At 43.1% G+C, this 24,440-nt stretch overlaps 1 protein-coding gene across 1 annotated transcript in view; it reads right to left on the bottom strand.

The window, feature by feature from the left end:
• Positions 1 to 21,911, bottom strand: part of LOC132823226 (organic cation/carnitine transporter 2-like) — a 57,582-nt gene extending 35,671 nt beyond the window's left edge. The window contains exons 1-3 of the mRNA XM_060836852.1: positions 21,474 to 21,911; positions 8,757 to 8,860; positions 4,355 to 4,509 (exon numbers count right to left, since the gene is read on the bottom strand). Of these exons, the coding sequence (XP_060692835.1) occupies positions 4,355 to 4,509; positions 8,757 to 8,860; positions 21,474 to 21,863 (649 nt within the window). The 5' untranslated portion in view covers positions 21,864 to 21,911. The remainder of the gene's footprint in view (positions 1 to 4,354; positions 4,510 to 8,756; positions 8,861 to 21,473) is intronic.
• Positions 21,912 to 24,440: the final 2,529 nt, after the last annotated feature.

Below are 24,440 nucleotides of genomic sequence, written 5' to 3'. Positions count from 1 at the left end.
CTGTAGTTTGTTACAGTCCTGGGCAGAGCAGTTGCTGTACCTGGCCATTATGTACCTGGATAGCATGCTTTCTATTTTGCATCTGTAAATGTTGGTGTGGCAGAAATGCATTCCCAGTCCCGTACTATATTCGCTATGCACCCACGACCTTGAATGCCATCTACAAGTTTGCCGACGACACCACTGTGGGGGGGGGGTGTTATCAAACAATACTGGGTCAGAATACAGGAAGGACATAGAGGGTTTGGTGTCATGGTGCAATGATAATCTTTCACTCAATGTTGGCAAAACAAAAGAACTGATCATTGAGTTCAGAAAGAAAAGAGGATGGCATTCCCGGTTACATCAACTGAGCTGAGATGGAGAAGGTCAAGAGTGTCAAGTTCATAGCAGTGATGATAACCAACAAGCTGTCCTGGACCTCTCATGTAGATGTGATGGTCAAGAAGGTACAACAATACCTCTTCTTCCTCAGGCGGCTCATCCAAAATGACACTCACCAACATTTACAAATGCACCTTATAAGCATTCTATGTAGGTGGATAACAGCCTGGCTATTGCTCTGCACAGCCCAGACCATCATAGAAGCCAACCTCTCACCCGTGGACTCCATCTACATTTCTCACTACTTAGAAAGGTTGCCAACACCAAAGACTCCTCACACCTTAGCTATGCTCTCTTCCAACCTTTTCCATCAGGCAAGGACTCAGAAGCTTGAATACATGTACCAACATTTTCAAGAACAGCTTCTTCCCTGCTATTATTAGACTGCTGAATGGACTCTCTAACTTCAAATCATGTTGGTCTTGCTTGGTACACCTCCTGTGCAGTTGTCGCCTGTATGTCTTGCTCTGTCCAAAAACTCTATGCTCTCTATGTCCTGGTTTACTATAATCAGCCTGCACTGCAGACAAAACACAGCTGTTTACTGTACTTACATACATGCAACTACAATCAATCAAGTCAAGTCCAATCAAATCCCATTTTGGCATATTGACTCTGAGACGCTCCCAAACGAGTGCAACAGATTGTATAGAAAAATAATCAGATGCAAAAATTGTCAGTGAGCCAGTTAAAAGTTACAGCCTTGAAGAGCAATTTACAAGACCTTGCAACATCAGGCATGAAAGGTTTGCTTTTCAATGAGTCAATTCCTAGAAATTCAGTCAGCTTGTCCTCTCAGGCAGCTTTGCATCAGATTTCAAAGATGAGCCGTCAGGTACTGGAAATGGAGACCTCAAGTACTAGGGCAGCACTATCACATCAAGGAAATTGTAACATTAAATTGATCGAGTGTGGTAAATTGAGCAGGTGTGTGGTTACAGTATGTAGCTGAATAACAACGGTGATAGTTCAATCAGTCCATCAATGAGAATGATCAGAGGCTTAAATAAAACACTGGAATAACATTTGATTTCTGAGCTAATGGATAACAAGAAAAAAAATTACTTCAATGTCATAATATGATAAGGTGAAATAGTGAAACGAGTAAGACAGCCAGGAATGGAGAACGAAGACAAAACTGCCTCTAGGTATTCACAATATACAAAATTCCAGGTCTGTGACAGGATCCATTACAACTACAAGCTGATTTTTTTTTCCCCTGACTAAGTCTAAATTGCAGCGAGTGTTTGGGAGGGTTTCTCACCATATCTTACCAAACTCACCTCATGAAAAATCTACCATGCCCGTGTGGCATTTCTGATGCCCAGTTTCTGTCCCATGTTAACATGAGCCTTTCCCTAATTTTTCTCTCACCAGATATCTGCCAAAACACTGGATTCACTTATACCCGTGCCATCTTTAAAAACCCATTGTATACTTGGACAAACACTGGCATTCTGAAACCACCCCTGCTTGTTGAATCCAATCATGTTGGATATGCAGGAAGGTGGCACTACATTTCCCCAACAGGGTCCTGGAGATCGTGGTTGATGTTATGGTGCAACAAAGAGGTGTCCTCTTCCCAGAGGACTGCCAAACAGGTATCACCACCAGAGACTGCCAGCCTGGTCTGAGGTTGACATCCAAGTCAGTGACATCTCCAGGGTATGGAGGAATGGCCAGCAATATCAAAGGTCAATGACCTCCTCTGCTCTGCCAGTGTAAGTGCCACACTCTTATCTGTTTCATCTCACAGTCATGCTATCTCTGCCACTGCATATACTTTCCACCAAGGCTCATACCCCATCACTCTCACTGCTTCCTGAAAGATACTACCTCATTTGCTCTCTCCCACTGCATTGTCTGTGTTCAGGTGGAACAATGCATACACATGGCATTGTCCTTCTTCATTTAACATCCTGTGTGCCTCTGTGCTCACAGGCATGGCTGCCAGCGTGGTGTCTGGCAGTGGCTGGGCCAGGAAACTGCAACATACCATGAGGGCCAATGCCACAGGAGGCAGGGGAGCATGCAGCCTGCTTACCCGCACATTCTACATTTGAACAGCCTGTGAACAACATTGTTTCTTTTTACAAGCCCTTTGAATGGTGTGAGCTGCTGCCCCTTACAAAGAAAAGTCAAGGACCCCACCCATTCAGAGTACGCTTGCAGCCATTTTCTTCCCACTGCACAAGGCGACAGTAAGTGCTTCTTTTCCAGCCTCAGTCTGACTGCATTAGTGATCTCTAACTGTCAACATGCCATTCAGTAGCCCATCCAGCAAACCCCACAGACTTCACATTTCCCGAGTCATCTGCGTCTCCTTCCGAGTAAGGCCTTTACATGTGAGTTGACCATGCCTGTGTCATTACACACTGCACCTTCTTTGAAGCAAAGGGTAATCCGATTATGGGCAACCTCTCCCACACAACCTTCCTAGCTATGCTTTATGGTATCTCCCTCTTGCAATTCCTTCTGCTCCCCTTCACTATTGTACTGCATCATAACCTCAGAGCCTGCAGCCCCTAATCTCAACAACTGAAATGCTGAGGGTCAAGGCCAGAGCTGTGGCCTCATTCACTACTCTCCTTCCCCATCCACCCCCATCAGTTTCTGCGGATGGACCCAATGGACTGACTGTGGTCCACCCCTATGACCACATGACCCGACAAGATGTGCCAGGACTCTGACTAGCGTCTATAAATCTCCCCAGCTGCAATAGCCAAAACCTCAACACGCAGTGTTATGCAATCAACAAACTGACTATGCCTGACTGCACAGGCATGGGCACCCTGACCAAAACCCCCAACCAGGCACATGACTGTAGCCAACCCAGTGATTGCTATGGAAGGCTGCCTTTGACTTATGGTGCCAGGATGCTGACTTGAAGATGGGCTTGGTAGGTGGGCTGGTTATGGATGAAAAGGCCCAAGGAGGCAGAATATACTGAACTGGTCCCCATGGATTGTGTCCTACGGTGTTGTTGCCGAGTGTCCAACATGGACATCACTCAGAGCATCCGGCTACTATGAATCTAACTTGTTTCGTGAATTTGCTCGTATGCAAGTGTGAATATCAATGAAGTAAGTTGTATCATTTAACAATCAATGAAGATTATCAATTGGCCCACCTCACCACTGATGGAGCAAGCTGAATTTGATGTTGAGATGGACCTCACCTGTCTCATTGCTCAATACTATTACATGTCTAATCATAACCCAAGTAGCTTAAATGCCTATAAATTTCCACTCTACATTGCTATCTGATTTATTCCTTTCTACTGTATTGTCGCATGTGCAGAGGCACCAAGGATTTTCAGGTGTCAAATTAGTAATAGTTAGAATACTCCTTGAGTTATTTTTTCCTCAAAATTTTGTGAATCATAACACACGTTTATTTTCTCTTCTCAAATTCAACAATCCTGTTAACATTCTCAGCAGTCATATTCTTGCTGCCTGTCATGTTTCAGAATGCTGTGTAAAAATTGCCAAAAGCAAGGGAATTGGGAGAAAATGCAATCTCTCAAGTCCACAGTATTTCTACATATCTTTCAAGCCAAAGCCAATTTAGTGATCTACTGAGGGCGATAGAATTTTACAAACATTGCTGGTGAGACCAGTATCTATTCCCAATACCTAATTCTTCCTGAGAGCAGTTCAGATGAAAGCAGGTTGCTATGAGCCTGGAAGCCAGGTAAGGATTTCCATTGCAAGGTTCCTAATGGACATATGTGAATCAAGTATGCTTTTGTAACACAATAATAGTTTAACCATGTTGCCTTCACTAACTTTCACTGTCAGAGTTTTATTAAAGGAATTTAACATTAATATCATTTCAATTCTAGCAGCTGCTATTTAGCCTCAGCCTGGGCCTCTGTAATACCAGTCCAGTGACACTGCCACTACACCACAATGTCTTCCAACTCATCAAAACTAGTTAGAAAGAATCTGAAACAAGAATTTGTACTTACCAAGAACAAAGGCAGCTACATAGTTTGAAATCTGTCCAAGACCCACAAAGAAATTGAGAAGGCAGAATAATTCCCAGTTTGGAGAGAATATTTGGAGCACACTGAATACACTCTGGACTCCCATAGTTCCATACAGAATCAACTTCCTGCCAAACCTGTACAGAATAAGCAAAATAACTTTATCGTACACTTCAGCACATATGCTAGTGTACAAATGACTTATGACTGTAAATATTCTTTTGCTAAGTCATCACAGATTTGCACACATATCTGTGGGGGTCAGTTTAGTTCAATTGGTTGGACAGCATGTCTATGATACAGAATTATACTAACAGCATGGGTTCAACTCCTACACTGGCTGGTGTTACCAATGAGGGATTAGAAGATTAATTTAGAATCCCTGCAGTGTGGAAACAGGCCTTTCAGCCCAACACATCCACACCGACAGTCCAAAGAGTAACTCATCCGGACCCACTTCCCTCTGACTAATGCACCTAACACTATGGGCAATTTAGCATAGCCAATCACCTCACCTGCACATCTTTGGACTGTGGGAGGAAACCGGAGCACCCACAGGAAACCCATGCAGACACAGGGAGAATGTGCAAACTCCACACAGACAGTCGCCTGAGGCTGGAATCGAACCCGGGTCCCTTTCCTTCTCAACCTCTTCCCTCACCTGAGGCATGGTGACCATCAGGCTAAACCATCACCTGACATCTCTTTCTTTCAAAAGAGACAGCAACCCTAGGATATGATACAACAACAGTGACTTTATCTTTACATGCATATGTAAATGCTGTATCTATACATCCTCAAATTACATAACAGCTCTACATAAAGTATGGTTTTGAAATTTGCTGTTCCTGTTGCAGCAAGCATTCACATGAAACAGATCTTGTCTTTGAATATATCAATTTAGTCATTTAATGGATAAATTGGCCATTTTTGAGGGAGAGGGGGGCTATACATGTTTTTAAACGAAATACCTACAAATTCCGACTGGTTACTTGTGTTCTGTGTCATAGAGAATAAATTGCATTCTTTGCACAATTCTTGAATTGCTTGGGGAACAAAAGTGACAGTGAATCGTTAGGTTGCTTAAAGCCTTAATAACTATACAGCTTCATATTCATTACTGAGATTCAGTTACTGAAACTCTTTTTAGGGACCAAAAAAAAACAAATCACTCTGAAAAGGAATCTATTTACATTTCGTACCTGGCCAAGAAGAAGGTAGGTTTTGATATGATTCTTAAAATATTCAGTTAGTTAATGTGGAGTTAAGCTTAGCTCTAACGACAACCGACTATATTCTTTACAAGGATGCAATTTAATTCTTAATAAAGGTACCTGTTTCTTTAAGTTTAGATAAAAGTAAATAATTAAATTGAATAACCTGTATTTGATAAGACTTCTGGCCTGGTGCCACAGTGGTCTTGTGCAATGCTGAACTGCCACCAGTATACTTATATTGAAATATTCAGCTCCACAAATTGGCTGGGTCCCAAATCTTACCCCAGCATTTTGAAATTCAGTTTTTAATTTTCCTTTATTTCGATTTCAAGTGGAAGTGTGAACAAGCTATTGATGGTGGACTTTGACATTTGCCATAGTTACTGCATCAGATTGCCAGCATTTGGCTCGCCAGAGCTTGTTATAAGTAAGTGCATAATCATCAGAAGATAAATATTTGATTAATCACATTCAAATGCAAATAGGTTGCACATTGTGCTTCAAACTACAATTTTATGCTATCATTTCAGATAAATTTACTTCATTTAAAAATAATGATTTGTAAATGGATAACTTCTAAATGTACTGAATGATGAGCAACTATTGTGGATTTTAGCACTTCGCTCTGGTTCTTTCAGCAACATATCCCTGTCACCCTGGATTAGGCTTCCCTTAAATTATGTATTCAGTAAATCAGGTGGTACAATCAACCTACTGAATGTAAAGCTGTGCGATATGGCTGCAGCTTACTATATCATGTGTTTGCATCCTTTATGTATAAAAATTGCGATGGGAAGATATTTTAAAAAGCAAAATGTTTATGTTCCAATGTTATTGCAACATAAAATCCTATGAAGTATTCTAAACTAAATGTATTTATTTCCTCATTCATTCCATTGAACGTGCAAAAACTTTCTATTCTATATATGTGTTTTCCATAGCCCAAGCCATATACAGCAAAATCAAAAAATTGTCTAACATTCCAAGGCAAAATAATTTGGTTAACAGCTCAATAAGTTGAAGTTAATTTCACAGTTCAAATTATTAGATATTAGAAATGGCATGAAACATATTGAACTGAATCTGCAATTCATGTGATCAGACAGAATTTTAATCAGCAACTCTGCTTTAAATTTACAGCATACTGCATACACTATTGGCATGGTTCCTGAAGAAGGGCTGATGCCCGATACGTCGATTGTCCTGTTCCTTGGATGCTTCCTGACCTGCTGCGCTTTTCCAGCAACACATTTTCAGCATCTGCAGTCCTCACTTTCTCCTCGAGCTCTACATATAATTCAAACTTATCCACTTGCAAATTAGATTTGCATAAAATCACATTGGGATTCAAGCTCTGGGATCCTGATTGATTGGAAAGCTGCAGGTTATTGAAAATTGAAACAGTCTAAACACCCTTTTGTGAATATTCACGTACGACAGCTTCACAGTTCAGTGAAGAATAGAGAGGTATCAGTTTAGTGGAACATAAACACTTGATATAGAGGTGTAACTTCTCCAGTTGTGTGAATCTGGAATCATAGTGTCAGGAAAACATTTAAGCATGATTTTTCTAATTGTGTCCTTTATCGAGATATCTTGTCATTTTTGTCTTCACTTTAAGAAACACATCTGTCTCGTATGTAAATGATCAAACACACACTATATGCCAGCCTTATTTCTTTCTGGGATTTGCCTAGTCCATTAGTACCATCAACTGGGATCATAACATTTGTATTAGATTAGATTACTTACAGTTTGGAAACAGGCCCTTCGGCCCAACAAGTCCACACCGACCCGCCGAAGCGCAACCCACCCATACCCCTACATTTACCCCTTACCTAACACTACGGGCAATTTAGCATGGCCAATTCACCTGACCCACACATCTTTGGACTGTGGGAGGAAACCGGAGCACCCGGAGGAAACCCACGCAGACACGGGGAGAACGTGCAAACCCCACACAGTCAGTCGCCTGAGTCGGGAATTGAACCCGGGTCTCAGGCACTGTGAGGCAGCAGTGCTAACCACTGTGCCACCGTGCCGCACTATTATTGCACTATATGATCAAATTTCTCCAATGTGTATAGTTGTAATATAGGATTTACTTTAGCAATTCAGCAGAGTTATTTTGACAGCGCCTACCACTTGTCCAACCTCTCTTACAAAGACAATCAAAAGTAATGCCGTTATGACAACACCAAAGTTCTCCTCCAAACAAATTGACTGTTTAGATACTTACACATACATATTCTTCTTCACATTGTCTAATATCCTGGAATTTTCTTGCATAACAGAATTGTTGGAATATCATACTCACCACAAAGGCAACATTAATTCAATAAGAATTTACAAACCATCTTCAAGATATTAAAGGTGCTCAGACATTGGTTCAAGCCTCCCATGAATAGTTTTTGTTAGTTAAAAACAAACACCATGTAATTGTATGAACATATACAGGTGCTCGTGTCGTTTATTCCATCTCTGCAATCATTCGAATAGAGTCATGGAGACGTACAGTATGGAAACAGACCCTTTGGTCCAACCTGTCCATGCCGACCAGATATCCCAACCCAATGTAGTCCCACCTGGCAGCACCAAGCCCATATCGCTCCAAACCCTTCCTATTCATATACCCATCCAAAATGTTATAGGAAAGAATGTGAAATGGCTACAGATACTGTTAGAAGGACCTTGCCTTGGATTTGTCTCTCAAAAGATCCTACCTTAGTCTGCTATGAAGTTTGTGCTTATTGAACTCAATCAAGTGAAAGCCGTTGTATCCATTTTAACAGTACAATAAAATTTGTAATTGTTTTCTTCTGTTCTAGACAGCTCGTGTCTGGATTTTTTTCCTAAACTATAGGCATTCATGCTTAAAAGCACATAGATTTCCATATTCATTTGGCAATTCACATCCAGAGAGACAGCTATAAAAATTATTTTGTGAATGCTCACCATCCTTCTAATCTTATAAACAAATTATTTGGGAAAACAACCACAAATAACTCACATGCCTCCTGAAAATGAGGAATAAAAATGGTAGTCATTTAACACAGAGGTAAATGCAGACCTCCTATTAAATTTTTCTTTCTCACATGGGAACGGCCAGGGGCTAAAATTGGACAATCGACTCTTTCTGGTAAATTTGAATAAAGGAAATGATTCACCTGTCCGATAACTGTCCAGAAATGAAGGAACCAGTCAGCACTCCGATGAAGAAAATTGACATAGCAAAAGGCCCTTTCCATTCATTGTTGCACACCAAATCCCACTGTAATACAAACAGATGAAACATTTTGTATAGTTTAGGGAATAAAATGCAGATATGTCATGCCTAGCAGAGGGGACATAAAATGATTGCAGGTTTTACTGTATTTTTAAAATTGATACAACAGCTTTCAAGGCGGCTGGCTGAAACATATGTGACTTTGGCAATCTCCGAGTTCCACACTCAGAGGTTAGCCACTCTCTGCCTCAAGAAATTTTCCCTCACTCAGTTCTAATGAGTCATCCTTTTACTTTGAAGCTCAGGTCCTAGTCTCTCCTATTCATGGAAACATTTACTCCATGCTCATTCTATCCTGGCCTCTCAGTATTCTGTAAGTCTCAATAAGATCCTCCCTCATCCTTCTAAACTCCATCGGTACAGACTCCAAGTCCTCAACCACTCCTCATATGACAAGCTCTTCATATCCGGGATCATTTGAACCTCTTCTGGGTATCCTCCAATGTTAGCTCATCCTTAAGTAGATACGGGACTGAAAACCCCTCACCATATTTCAAATGCAGACTGACCAGAGACTCACCTTGCTGAGGCAGTATATCTCTGCTCTTGGATTCTAGCCTCCTTGAAGATGAATGACAGCATTACATTTGTCCTCCTAACTGCCAAATGAAGCTGTATGTTCACCTTAAGAAAATCCTAAATTTGGACTCCTAAGTCCCTATGTGCTCCAGATTTTTGAAGTCTTTCCCTGTTTCGAAAATAGTCTACACCCCTATTCTTCCTACAATTTCATTTTCCCACATTGTATTCCAATCTCCACTTTTGCCTTTATCTTACATTTTATTGATCTTTAAAAAGTCTTGCAATTTTGTTTTAAATAACTAGCTAGCTTACCCTCATATTTCATCTTCTTCCCCCATATTGCTTTTTAGTTGCCCTCTGCTGATTTTTAAAAGGTGTCCTCTGGCTTCCCACATTAATCCTCATGGTAAATATGAAAAAAAACGTACAGAGAATGTATTACATGGGAGAGTTAATAACACAATTGGGCCAAAACAACACATGATTTGACACTCTGAACTGAACAGTTCCTGAGGCGTGGAATTGCTTCTAAATTCGATACTTGGTCAACAGCTGAAAGAGTAAATAACAAAGGTAAATTAAAATTACAACACGGGACCAGGCCCTTCAGCCCTCCAAGCCCGGGCTGATCCAGATCTTCTATTTTAACCTATCACCTATTTTCTAAGGATCTGTATTCCTCTGCTCCTTGCCCATTCATGCATCTGTCTAGGTACATCTTAAATGATGCTGTAGTGTCGCCTCTTCTGGCAATATGCACCAGGCTCCCACCACCCTCTGTGTAAAGAACTTTCCACACATGTCTCCCCTAAACCTTTCCTCTCTCACTTTGAACTCATGACCCTAGTAATTGAGTTCCCCACTCTGTGGAAAAGCTTCTTGCTATCCACCCTGTCTACATCTCTCATGATTTTGTAGAGATCAATCAGGACCCCCCCCTCAATCTCCATCTTTCTAATGAAAATAATCTTAATCTACTTAACCTCTCTTCATAGCTAGCACCCTCTGTACCAGGAAACAGATGGTGAACTCCTCAGCACCCTCTCCAAAGTACCCACATCCTTTTGGTAATGTGGCAACCAGAACTGTATGCAGTATTCCAAATGTGGCGGAACCAATGTCTTATACAACTGTAACATGACCTGCCAACTCTTGTACTCAATATCCTGTCCGATTAAGGAAAGCATGCCATATGACTTCTTGACTACTCTATTGACCTGTGTTGCCATCTTCAGGGTACAATGGACCTGAACACCCAGATCGCTCTGTACATGAATTTTCCTGAGGACTTTTCCATTAACTGTATAGTTCACTCTTGAATTGGTTCTTCCAATATGCATCACCTCACAGTTGTCCAGATTGAACATTTCTCCACCCAAATCTGCAATCCATCTATATTCTGCTGCACTCTCTGAAAGCCCCCATCACTATCTGCTACTCCATCAATCTTAGTGTCATCTGAAAACTTGATTATCAGACAACCTATACCTTCCTCCACATCATTTATGCATATCACAAACTACAGTGGTCACTTTGGAACACCATTAGTCTCAGTTCTCCATTTTGAGAAACTGCTCTCTGTCTCTTGTTACCCAGCCCTCATGTAGCTAGTACACCCTGGACCCCATGCGACTTCACTTTCTCCATCAGCCTACCATGGGGAATCTTATCAAACACCTTACTGAAGTCCATGTACATGACATCTATAGTCCTTCCCTCAATCAACTTTGTTACTTCCTCAAAGAATTCTATTAAGTTGGTAAGACGTAATCCTCCCTGCACAAAACCATGCTGCCTATCACTGATAAGCCCACTTTCTTCCAAATAGGAATAGATCCTATCCCGCAGTATCTTCTCCAGCAGCTTCCCTACCACTGATGTTAGGCTCACCCATCTATAATTACATGGATTATCCAAAGAACATAAATATATGTTTATGCATAATTGGGACTAAAGTAATTAATGCTAATGCTCTGGAAGAAGCAACAGGCATATTCAAAGTAGTAATGAAAGGTTTTGACAATTATTTTAAAAAAGGAACATATATCATCTTTGAAAGAGCAAGATTTAACAGATTTAATGGGAATCCATAGATGATTCCATTAAAGATCTCGACAGACCAAGGATTGGATATTGCTATGGTGACTTAAAGTCAGAATTCTTGAACTACAAAGTTGTTGTTGGCCTTATTGTTAAGCTTTTATAAAAATTTATGAAAGTTCAAAGAAAACCTAACTCCGGAGAAAACTGTTTAGATGGAGAGTGGATCAGTGGTGTAACAGAAACACTAATCAATCTTAAGGGGAGAAGATCAAACTTGGCAGAGGTGACTTTTGAATGCATTCAATTCTTAAGATATTCCACTGGCACGGTGACTCTGCGGTTAGCACTGCTGCCTCACAGCACCTGTAACCCGGGTTTGATTCTAGCCTTGAGTGACTGTCTGTGTGAAGTTTGCATATTCTTCCCATGTCTGAGTGGGTTTCCTCCCACAATCCAAAGATGTGTGGATTAGGTGAATTGGCCATGCTAAATTGCCCATCGTGTTCAGGAATATGTAGGTTAGGTGCATTAGTCACAGGTAAATGTCGACTAATAGGGAAATTGGTCTGGGTGGGGTACTCTTCAGAGGATCGGTGTGGACTTACTAGGCTGAAGGGCATGTTTCCATATTGTAGGGATTCTATGTACCATAAAAGTTGTACATAAAAACCTGGTGCTGTGGGTAGAACAAACACCAGACACTTAAAGTCCTAGCCAAGTTGTGAAGTAAATAAAACTCATTGGTGAGAACTGTGTATGGATATTAAAACTGAATGCTTTTATTGTAAAATAATATGTCACTTCCATATGTACCTAAGCAGGATACGGTCAGGAAAAAAGAAACAACAAAAAAGAAAACTGTACATATGGGTAAATGATGAAGAATATCATATAAAGGCAAGTTTTCCCAGGGGAAATCAGTGACCCCAACCAAACAATTTGGCAACTGACATTGATATCACTTCACAAATTTCAGTGTAGACATGAGGCCAAATGGCACCATTATCAGATAGTAAGCCTTGGTTGACAAAATATTGCTGACAGTTCAGCTACATGGCACTTGGATAACCTACTTAAAATTAAAGATACACTTCAAGTAACTATCCAACATAGGGACACTCAATCTTCCATGAATAACTTCACAACCAGAAAGGCTTTCAATAGAAAAAAATATATTGATGTCAATCTCTTTTAAACACGAAAGGGGTTAAACAATATGAGATCAAGCAGTACTTGGTTAAGGCATAGCTGGGAGAAAGTGAGGACTGCAAATGCTGGAGATCAGAGCTGAAAAATGTGTTGCTGGAAAAGCGCAGCAGATCAGGCAGCATCCAAGCAGCAGGAGAATCGACGTTTCAGACATAAGCCCTTCTTCAGGAATAAGGCATAGCTGGTCAAGAACAGCAGTGAAATGATGTTACAGAACTCTGCAAGCTCATGGTAGATTCAAATGCAGAATCCTCTGAGGTTTGTTATGTTGGAATTAGATTTCTCTGCATATTGTCAATTAAAACTGAATGCTTTTATTGTAAAATATCACTTCCAGAAAATGTACCTAAGCAGGATATGACCAGGCAGCATGGTGACTCAGTGGTTAGCACTGCTGCCTCACAGCACCAGGGTCTCAGGTTCAATCCCAGCCTCGGGTGACTGTCTGTGTGGAGTTTGCACATTCTCCTCATATCTGCATGGGTTTTCTCCGGGTGCTCCGGTTTCCTCCCACAGTCCAAAGATGTGCAGGTCAGGTGAATTGGCCATGCTAAACTGCCCATAGCATTAGATGCATTAGTTGGAGGGAAATGGGTATGGGTGGGTTACTCTTCGGAGGATCAGTGGTGGACTGGATGGGCCGAAAGGCCTATTTCCACACTGTAGGGAATCTAATCTAAAAAAAATAGAAAAGCTGTGACTGTGCTAGTTTAGTAGAAACATTTTCCAACTGAAGAAAGTTTAGAAGTGCCAAATTTGAGTAAAAAGGGGAGAAGTTGCAAGTCACACATGTAATTCAAAGATAACCAAGAACAGATAATTGCGAGTAGAATATCTGACCTCCACTTATTTCAAAGAAGCATTCCCAACAACCACAATGAACATCACAACAAGCAAGAAGCAATCTTCAAGTAAATCTACGATTAAGAAATTGAACATACTGATTTTGCCAATAATTCCATTGCTAAGGGGAAAGAAGCAAATATAAATTAGTCAACAACTAAAATAAAAAATCCACCTACTTCAGTAGCCCTTTGTCAGGCTTATGCCCGAAACATCAATTTTCCTGCTCCTCACCTGACCTGGTGTACTTTTCCAGTGCCACACTTTTTGACTTTGATCTCCAGCATCTGCATCCCTCACTTTCGCCCACAGACCAAGGGTCAGTCAATCCAACAGTCATTATCAATTTTTAACAAGTTATTTTATGAGACATGAGTGTCACTGACTAGTGACAGAGGGGTGATTATCGACATTGTTGTGAGTACATGGCATATTTTATTACAGATTTTATTCAACTCACATTTCAACTTCTACCATTGTGAAATTTTAATCATGACCTTAAAGCATACTGCCTGGATCACCATGTCCCAGGATAAAACCACAGCTTTCCTATGCAGCATCTATTCTTATAATATGCAAATAGTTTCAGAAGTGGAATAAACTACAGCTTCTTCACTCTATTAGATCATGTTAAACCTGGAGGTGGTTCCCTGCGCACACAGTGGATTGCAACATTCTCAAAAGAGTTCACAAGCAAAAGCTAAGGATGGCAGTGTATACAACAGTATTGCACCTGGAAGCTCATCTCAAAAGGTCAAAAATGACACCAAGGTTGCAGTTTGGTTAGTCTCAAGCCATTCCAAGACAGAAGGAACATGTGGTCGCCAGTGAATGGAGTTGGTGGCAGAGAAAGAAGAAAATGGCTTTAATGGTCCCAATAATTAACTACAGAAATGTCTTCTCCTCCAGTACAGGACACCAAATCATCAGCCTGACAATATTGAATTAGTGGAGAAGTCGAGAGAGATGGTGCTGAAGTAAAATTACATATGGACAGTGCATATTCTGAAACTGATGTTTGATTCTTTGAATGATGTGTAAAGAATAGACTGTAGATGAGAAGTAGGAATAAACTGTGAACAAAACAACGCAAACCCCATAGGTAATGATGCAGCAGCAAGAGTGGAGGCAATTTCAGTTATTTGCTGACAAGATTAGACTGATAAGAATGTAACTTGGTGACCGCAGTCCTGTCATGTGAATGATGATAGAAAATTATTGGATAAGAATGTGTTGTGGTGAACAGAGTCCAAGGGTGTCACGGTAAGGCAAATGAGGAAAGATAGTTTATCTTTGTCAAATTCAGCTGGCTATCATTTTCTCAGATGTTTGCTACTGTTAAAATGGTCAGACAAAAAAAAACTGATTAGAGTATTCAAACGTAGAATTCCAAGAAAGAAATGCAGGGATCTAAGAGGTGATACATTCAAGGGCACTATGACATAAAGGGGATTGGAGATAGGAGATAGTTTGCAAGGATGGAAGAATCAAGCCCCTGTGTCTGAGGAGTAACCATGGCAAGTTTGGAGAGTAGAATGATATCTAAAGAAAGAGACCAAAAACAAAATCAGTTAAATCAGAAGGCAAGAGGAAGAATAATTTGGTCAGCAATTGACAAGGAATAGGACTGAGGGAGTAGGAAAGGAGTCTGCTGGATTTGGGTTGAGTGTTAGTGAAGAATGTAAAAAAACTAAAGAAAGATGCAACTTTTGGATCTAGGTTTATGGAAACCTTCAAAGAAATAATGAAGCTTTGCTTCTAACCAGAGATTTTCTGACAGGGCTCTTTCAGAAATGCAAAGCTAAACTTGCATTCTTACACGGTCCTCCTGTTGGATCAGTCAGGGGAAGGTAAACTATACACTGTTTTTCACAAATCACAGCAGTCAGTTGTCATGTTTTATCATTTAAAGAACAAGCATCATAGACAGATACTTTGACAACTGCTGTCAAAAAAGTAGGCACATAATTTGTGAGGTTCTGATGTCTAGAGGATAGAGTACCAGGTAAGCCTGGGGTGAGATTTCAGGTAGGCAGGGGGCCTAGAGACTAGCATGTCAGGTGGGGAGGGTGCCAGATAATGTGAGTATTAGAATGTAAATGGCAAAGGACTAAATTGGTTATGGAATGTTTAAGGTAGGTCAGGGTGGGTGGGAGATACAAGGTCCAATTGGGATATGGAGTGGGGGGGCAGGGGGTGTTGGGTCATGCGGGTTGCTACTGAATTATGGTGGGGGATAGTGGGTGGATGTGTATGTTTTGATTACAGTGGGTGTGATGGTGGTGATGGTGGTGGTGGTGGGGGGTGGTGGTGGTGGTGAGGGCAGTAAAGATTCCAAAGAAGGTTGGCAAATTGTGATGGCATCAGGATCAATGGGGACACAGAGTTAAGGGGTGACAATAGACAATAGACAGGAGTAGTGCAGGAGTAGGCCATTCAGCCCTTCGAGCCTGCACTGCCATTCAATATAATCATGGCTGATCATTCCTAATCAGTATCCGCTCCCTGCCTTATCTCCATAACCCTTGATTCCACTCTCTTTGAGAGCTCTATCCAACTCTTTCTTAAATGAATCCAGAGACTGGGCCTCCACTGCCCTCTGGGGCAGAGCATTCCACACAGCCACCACTCTCTGGGTGAAGAAGTTTCTCCTCATCTCTGTCCTAAATGGTCTACCCCGTATTTTTAAACTGTGTCCTCTGGTTCGGCACTCACCCATCAGCGGAAACATGTTTCCTGCTGCCAGAGTGTCCAATCCTTTCATAATCTTGTATGTCTCAATCATATCCTCTCTCAGTCTTCTAAACTCAAGGGTGGGTTTGAGTCATGGAGGTTGCCAAGTTGAGGGGTGGGGTGGGGGAGAATGTTCTTTTTGGAGGTAGGGTAGGTCAAAGGTTCCAAAGGAGGTTGGTAGTGGTAGGATTGTGCCAGCACAGCAAGTTCAGAGGAGAGTTCCTCCTCAAATCAGTCCTAAATCTGCTCCCGTTTATTCTGAGGCAATGCCCCCTAGTTCTAGTTCCCTTTAGCAATGTTTGGTGGCTCCAACTAGGGATTAGATGATATGTAGTGAGGCATGTTTAATAAACAATGTCAAAGTAAAAGATCCACAATGAAGCAGTGACCGTAACATGGCAAATTTAGCATTCAGTTCCAGAGGGAGAAACCCGAGTAAGAGGCAACTGTGCTAAGCTTGACAAAGGATAATTACAATTGATTGAGGGAAGAGATGGCTGCCGTGGATTGGGAAAGGAATTTAGCAGTGAAGGCAGTGAGGACCAATGGCAGACAGTTAAAGAAAAATAGTTCATGGGTCACAGAAAAGATATATCTCATTCAGAAAGAAGAATTCTAGGAAGCAGATAAGCCAATCATGGTTAACCGGAGAAGTTAAGGAGAGCAAATGCAAAGAATACTGGTGCAATCAGTTGGTCTAATATCATCTATGCAGAAAGAAAAATAGAGTTAACATTTCAAATCCAGTGTCACTCATCTTCCCAGTCTTTAGTCCCTTGGGAAGGCTCCGTCATGAGATGACACATAGAGTCAGGATATCGTGAGTAGGTAAAAACTTGGCAGATGGACTATAATGTGGGGAAAGGTGGAGTTTGCAAGAATGTGGAGCTGTATATTACTGGAATGGAGAAAGATTGAAGCAAGCTACAGAACCGAGGAATTCGGGAGTCCACACCAAAAGCTAGCATCCAAGTTCAGCAGTAATAGAAAGCCAAATAAAAAGTTGGCCTTATCTCAAAAGGAAATTGAGTGTAAAGATCACAAAGTTTTGTAGTAACTTTACAGGGCACTAATCAGATCACAGATAGAATACTGTAAACAGCTTTGGTCCACTTATCTAAGAAAACATGTGGAGGCATTGAAGGCTGTCCATAAAAGGTTCACTAGACGGACACGAGGTATGGAGAGACTGCTTTATTAGTAGAGGTTGAATAGATTGGGCCTGTACCCTTTGGAATATAGAACAACAAGAAGTGAGCTTATTGAAACAAATCAGATTCTTAGGGGACTTAAAAGGTAGATGCAGAAAAATAGTTTCCCCTGGTGGGACGGCAAAGGACCAGAGGACACAATCTCAATAGAAGAGTTGCATTTTTAAGACAGAGATGATGAGGATTTTTTTGTCTTTCAGATGGCAGTGAATACATGAAATTCTTTACCAGGATAGGCGATGGAGGCCAGGTTGTTAAGTACTCATCCCACACAGACTCTGGACCACCTTTAAACTAGCAGAGTTCGGACCCAAACAGGACAAACAGTACAGACTACAGATTCAAAAACACCAGCAACAGTTCTCCTTCAAGATCCTCCGCTCCATGTTTGCAGCAATGCACCGGCACCTAACCTCTCCACAGTCAGCCCTGCCTCAGCTGAGGGCCACACTCTCTCAGAATTGCAAAGGACACCTCCTGTACTACATCCTCAGGAGAATTCATACTCTCAACAAACAGTATTTCAACTCCATCTCAAACATCAAAAACCGTAAGTACAACAAACTTTTATCTACCTACCTCCATAACCAGTGTTCCTCAAACATTCCAGAAGATTCCCCTGGCCTCTGGAACTGCTTGGACACCATTAGCCATGCGGCTGGTGCAGCTGCCACCCCCACGCTGATTGATGATGTCACTTCTGCCCCATCATGGCCACTCCCATAACCACTTCTGCCTCTCACAATTCCTCAGGCATCAAACGTGACATCACTTCCGCCCCTCACATCATCACTGATGTCACACACTTAGTGACTTCCGCCACCCCTACTGCTGTGTCTGCCACCACTTCCGCCCCCACCAACGCCACTCACCTGCATTCTGCTGACACACGCCCCCCACATATCCCACTGTCACCATTCCTGGCCCCCAGAACCCCGAGGGGAACACTACCTCTGTTCATGACTCCACCCCCCATACCCCCCACCATCACACCCACTCCGGTTACTGGCTCCGCCCCCCCACTCCCAGCTCCACACCCACACCAGATCCCAGCTCCCAGCCCTGCCGAGTTTTCACCATCCCTCCAGACCTTCCCCTCACTGAGGACGAATGATTAGTCCTCAGCAAAGGACTCACCTTCATCCCCCTCTGTCCACGCATCAATGAATTTAATACATGCCGTGATGTCGAACACTTCTTCCGCCGCCTCCACCTCCGAGCTTACTTTCACAATCAGGACTCCCGCCCATTTCCGAGGACCCCTTCGCCCACCACCAACACACTGCATCCACCTGGACACCCCGCGCTGGCTTATTACCTGCCCTCGACCTCTTCATTTCCAACTGCCGCCGGGACATTAACCGCCTCAACCTGTCTACCCCCCACCCTCACTCCAACCTCTCACCCTCACAACGTGCAGCCCTCCAATCCCTCTGCTCCAATCCCGACCTCACCATTAAGCCAGCGGATAAAGGGGGCGCAGTGGTAGTCTGGCGCACTGACCTCTACACCGCTGAAGCCAAACGCCAACTCGAGGACACCTCTTCCTATTGCCCCCTCGACCATGACCCCACCCCCCCATCACCAAACATCATCTCCCAGACCATACACAACCTCATCACCTCAGGAGATCTCCCACCCACAGCTTCCAACCTCATAGTCCGGGAACCCCACACTGCCCGGTTCTACCTCCTTCCTAAGATCCACAAGCCTGACCACCCTTGCCGACCCATTGTCTCTGCATGCTCCTGCCCCACTGAACTCATCTCTACCTACCTCGACACCGTCTTATCCCCCTAGTCCAGGAACTCCCCACATACGTTCAAGACACCACCCACGCCCTCCACCTCCTTCAAGACTTCCATTTCCCCGGCCCCCAACGCCTCATCTTCACCATGGATATCCAAACCCTCTACACCTCCATCTGCCATGACCAGGGCCTCCAAGCCCTCCATTTTTTCCTCTCCTGATGTCCCCAACAGTACCCTTCTACTGACACTCTCATTCACTTGGCCGAACTGGTCTTCACCCTTAATTTCTCCTTCAAATCCTCCCACTTCCTCCAGACCAAAGGGGTAGCCATGGGCACACGTATGGGATCCAGCTATGCCTGTCTCTTTGTTGGCTACGTAGAACAGTCAATCTTCTGTAATTACACTGGCACCACTCCCCATATCTTCCTCCGCTACATTGATGACTGCATTGGCGCCACTTCATGCTCCCGCGAGTAGGTTGAGCAATTCATCAAATTCACCCAACACATTCCACCCTGACCTTAAATTTACCTGGACCACTTTTGACACCTCCCTCCCCTTCCTGGACCTCTCCATCTCCATTAATGATGACTGACTTCATACTGACATTTTTTACAAACCCAATGACTCCCATGGCTACCTGGATTACACCTCTTCCCACCATCTCTTGCAAAAATGCCACTCCATATTCCCAATTCCTCTGCCTCCGCCTCCGCTGTATCTGCTCCCAGGAGGACCAGTTCCACCACAGAACATACCAGATGGCCTCCTTCTTTAGAGACCGCAATTTCCCTTCCCAAGTGGTTAAAGATGCCCTCCAACGCATCTTGTCCACATCCCGCACCTCCGCCCTCAGACCCCACCCTTCCAACCGTAACAAGGATAGAACAGCCCTGGTGCTCACCTTCCACCCTACCAACCTTCACACAAACCAAATCATCCACCAACATTTCCGCCACCTCCAAACAGACCCCACCAGCAGGGATATATTTCCCTCCCCACCACTTTCTGCCTTCTGCAAAGACTGTTCCCTCCGTGACTACCTGGTCAGGTCCATGCCCCCCTACAACCCACCCTCCCATCCTGGCACCTTCCCCTGCCACCGCAGGAACTGCAAAACTGCGCCCACACCTCCTCCCTCACCTCCATCCAAGGTCCTAAAGGAGCCTTCCACATCCATCAAAGTTTTTACCTGCTCATCCACCAATATCGTTTATTGTATCTGTTGCTCCCGATGCAGTCTCCTCTACATTGGGGAGACTGGACGCCTCCTAGCAGAGCACTTTAGGGAACATCTCCGGGACACCCAAACCAATCAACCGCACCACCCCGTGGCCCAACATTTCAACTCCCCCTCCCACTCTGCTGAGGACATGGAGGTCCTGGGCCTCCTTCACCGCCGCTCCCTCACCACCAGACGCCTGGAAGAAGAACGCCTCATCTTCCGCCTTTGAACACTTATAACTCCAGGGCATCAATGTGGACTTCAACAGTTTCCTCATTTCCCCTTCCCCACCTCACCCTAGTTCCAAACTTCCAGCTCAGCACTGTCCCCCATGACTTGTCCGGACTTGTCCTACCTGCCTATCTTCTTTTCCACCTATCCACTCCACCCTCCTCCCTGACCTATCACCTTCATCCCCTCCCCCGCTCACCTATTGTACTCTATGCTACTTTCTCCCCACCCCCATCCTCCTCTAGCTTATCTCTCCATCCTTCAGGCTCTCTGCCTGTATTCCTGATGAAGGGCTTTTGCCCGAAACGTCGATTTCGCTGCACTTTGGATGCTGCCTGAACTGCTGTGCTCTTCCAGCACCACTAATCCAGAATCTGGTTTCCAGCATCTGCAGTCATTGTTTTTACCAGGTTGTTAAGTCTTGTTTATTCAAGGCTGAGACAGATGTTTATTCAGTCAGGGAATCAAGAGTTATGGAAAAGGCAGAAAAGTGAAGTAAAGATTAACAGAACAGTCATGATCTCTTTTAAAAAAAGAGCCGACTAGATGGGCTGAATGGGCGACTTCTGTTCCGACATGGTATGGTACGATGGTTAGGGTCAACAAACTTGCATTGAGGTCAGTGAGATAAGCCTTCTGGTTAGAAATAAAAAAAAGTTAAACATTAAAATCTCTGTGGCCTAATACTATGGGTGTTAAAGAATTGGAGATGTCTGGTCAACTTTCATCTTGTAACCACGTGCTCCCCTCATTTTGAACGAATCGAAATAGACATTTACCTTCACAAACTACTCCCTGTCTCACACTGTGCCTGCTCCAGCCCTTACCTCGCTGACGATGGTGGAGATGTACTGCTCCTTACTGTACACCCATCCATCCAAACAGGGCTCCTGTCCCACCTCAGAAATATTGACGGAATCCGGGTCAGGGAATATCTCCGAGAGGTTCTTGATCACATCCAACCGGTACCGTCTACATTTGCTGTACTGGAGTTTGTCCTTGTCTTGTTCCAGAGGGATCGTGCGGTTCATCCACGCTTCACTGAGGTTGAGGTTCCCGGGAATGAAACAGCGGTGTTCAGGAATATCCCCGACAAAAACTATAGACAGTCCGCAGAAACCATTGGGAAAGACACTGAGGCTCAAAAAAAAGAAGACTGACTTCTGGTAAGGTCCCCACTCTCCGAGAAAAGCGGTGATTTCGTCGTAATCCCGCATGTTAGTGACAGTGGGACAACCGGCAGTAACTCTCTTCCTAAAACTGCAGCGATGTGTTTGTTGCAGGGCGCGCCGGAACTATCGCCTGGAGCAGTTCCAAACTGGTTTAGTCCTCGTAATTGTCACCTTTAAAGATGACTCGATCTTCATTTGCGCCGACAGCTTCCTCCTCTCCCACTGTATATTTAAAGGGACAATTCCCATCGAGTTTGTCAACTCTGAAGTTGTTCTTCTCCTTTTGGGAGGAGAAAGGGTTTTGTTCATATCAAATTGCAAAACAGATCCCATACCTCAACGAGTACAATTTCTGTGTGCGTGCACACTATTAACAATAAGGGTGTTAACAATTCGTATTTACCAATCCATTGGAATCTTTCTTGTACTGAAAATGTGTTGCTGGAAAAGCGCAGCAGGTCAGGCAGCATCCAAGGAACAGGAGATTCGACGTTTCGGGCATAAGCCCTTCTTCAGGACTTCCTGAAGAAGGAATTCCTGAAGAAGGGCTTATGTCCGAAACGTCGAATCTCCTGCTGCTTGGATGCTGCCTGACCTGCTGCGCTTTTCCAGCAACACATTTTCAGCTCTGATCTCCAGCATCTGCAGTCCTCACTTTCTCCTTGAATCTTTCTTGTAGTCAGGGAATTTTGGAATATTAGTTACTGGATCCACGATCTGTCCTGTCACTCCGGGTGTACGACTTGGGACTTTCCTGCCTTCAATCCCAACAGTTTGCTGAATACCTTTATTTCCTAGTGACAATAATTGTTCTAAGATTGTCCCTTTCAATACCCGTTGCATTATTTGTTACTATTGGGATAGTGTTCATGTCCTCCACTGTGAAAACTGATGCAAAATATTGATTTGCCATTCACCATTTCAGTGTTCCCCAATATTAACTCCTGAATCTCATCCTCCAATGGACCAACATTCATTTTAGCTATTCTCTTCTCTTTTATGTACTTAACAGAAGCTTTTGCTATTCATTTTTATATTTACACTAATTTTCTTTTACAATTTAACTTTGCTTTTTTTTAATATTCTTTTCTGTAACCCTTTGTTGATCTTTAATAGCTTTTCAATCAGAGTGCCACTGGCCTTTACAATATGGTGTACCTTAGATTTTTGTCTTTGTTGTCTTTAACTTCCTTGCTTAGCTCTGGATGTTTTCTCTGCCTTTTACAATCTTTCGTCCTCTTTGAAATGTATTTTTGTTAGGAGGAATTAAATATTACCTTAAACATCAGACACTGCTAATCAGTTGCCCCTTTTTGTCTTCCTGCCCAGTCTAGTAGGGGCAAATCTGTCCTCGTGCTTATGTAGTTGATGACTTTATGATGCCAAGATTTGGTAATTTCCAAACTGATGGGTTAATGCCAGTGTCGTAAGTGTACTGGAATGGCAAACTGTGTAATCTCTTCTCTGAATGTATCCCTTGAAGTCGTTATAATCCTGGTTCACCTATGCTGCACTCCCTATAAGGCCAATGTGTACTTTCTGCAGTCTAGAGCAGAATGGTTCACGGTTCACCAGATGTGGTCGAACTGGGACTTTCCTTGTAGGGTTCAACCATGTTTCTACTTCATTGTGTTCTTAGTGCCTAGCATTCCATTGGCCATTTCCATTATTCTCTGGCATGTTAATGACATTGTTCTTACCAGTTTCTTTGCTGTTTCTAAGTTTCAACTATTTAGAAAGTACACAGTCCTTATTAGATCCAAAGTGGAAGACCTCGTGTTTGTTTACATTAAAATTTATCTGCTGCAATTTTCCTATTCACTTAATCTATCAATTTCTCTTTGTAAATGAACACTTTCATCTAATGTCATCAGTTTGATTGTCTTTGACAGGTTACGATATGTGTCTCAGGTATTTTCTCATACAGTAGTCCCCCTGTTCCTGTGGGGAATTCATTCCAAGACCTACCATGGAAGCCCGAAACCACAAAAGGAGCAAATCCATTCGTTTAAATGGGAATGCCTTCCTGGCATCCCACTGGTCCCTGGTTCCGGAAGCTTTCCTATAACATGCTCGGGCTGAGGTAAACCACGGGTAGCTGAAACAGCAGAAAACGATTCCGCCGATACGGTGGGGTTGCCCTGTAAATCTGTTCTCAGATGTTATTAAACACCTTTGGAGCAGGTGGGACTTGAACCTTGAGTTCCTGGCTCAGAGGCAGGGTCACTACAAGAGTTTCCTCAGAAACTTTCATTTCATTATTTTATTTAAATTTTCTTTCTATTCAATCTGTTCGGAGATGTTATTCCACACCTCTGGAGTAGGTGGGACTTAAACCCAATTACAGTGGCACGGTAGCTCAGTGTTTAGCATTGATACCTCACAGCACCATGGACATGGGTTCGATTCCAGCCTCAAGCAACTGTCTGTGTGGAGTTTGCACATTGTCCCCATGTCTGTGTGGGTTTCCTCCATGTGCTCTGGTTTCCTCCTACGGTCCAAAGATGTGCAGGCTAGATGAGTTGGCCATGCTAAATTGCCCATTGTGTGCAGGGATGTGCAGGCTAAGTTGGGTTAGCCAAAATGCAGGTTTACTTGGATAGGCTAGGGCGGTGGATCTGG

Source organism: Hemiscyllium ocellatum, chromosome 16 (assembly GCF_020745735.1).
Source record: "Hemiscyllium ocellatum isolate sHemOce1 chromosome 16, sHemOce1.pat.X.cur, whole genome shotgun sequence".
Lineage (NCBI taxonomy): Eukaryota > Metazoa > Chordata > Chondrichthyes > Orectolobiformes > Hemiscylliidae > Hemiscyllium > Hemiscyllium ocellatum.
This window is presented reverse-complemented; position numbering and strand designations above follow the sequence as displayed.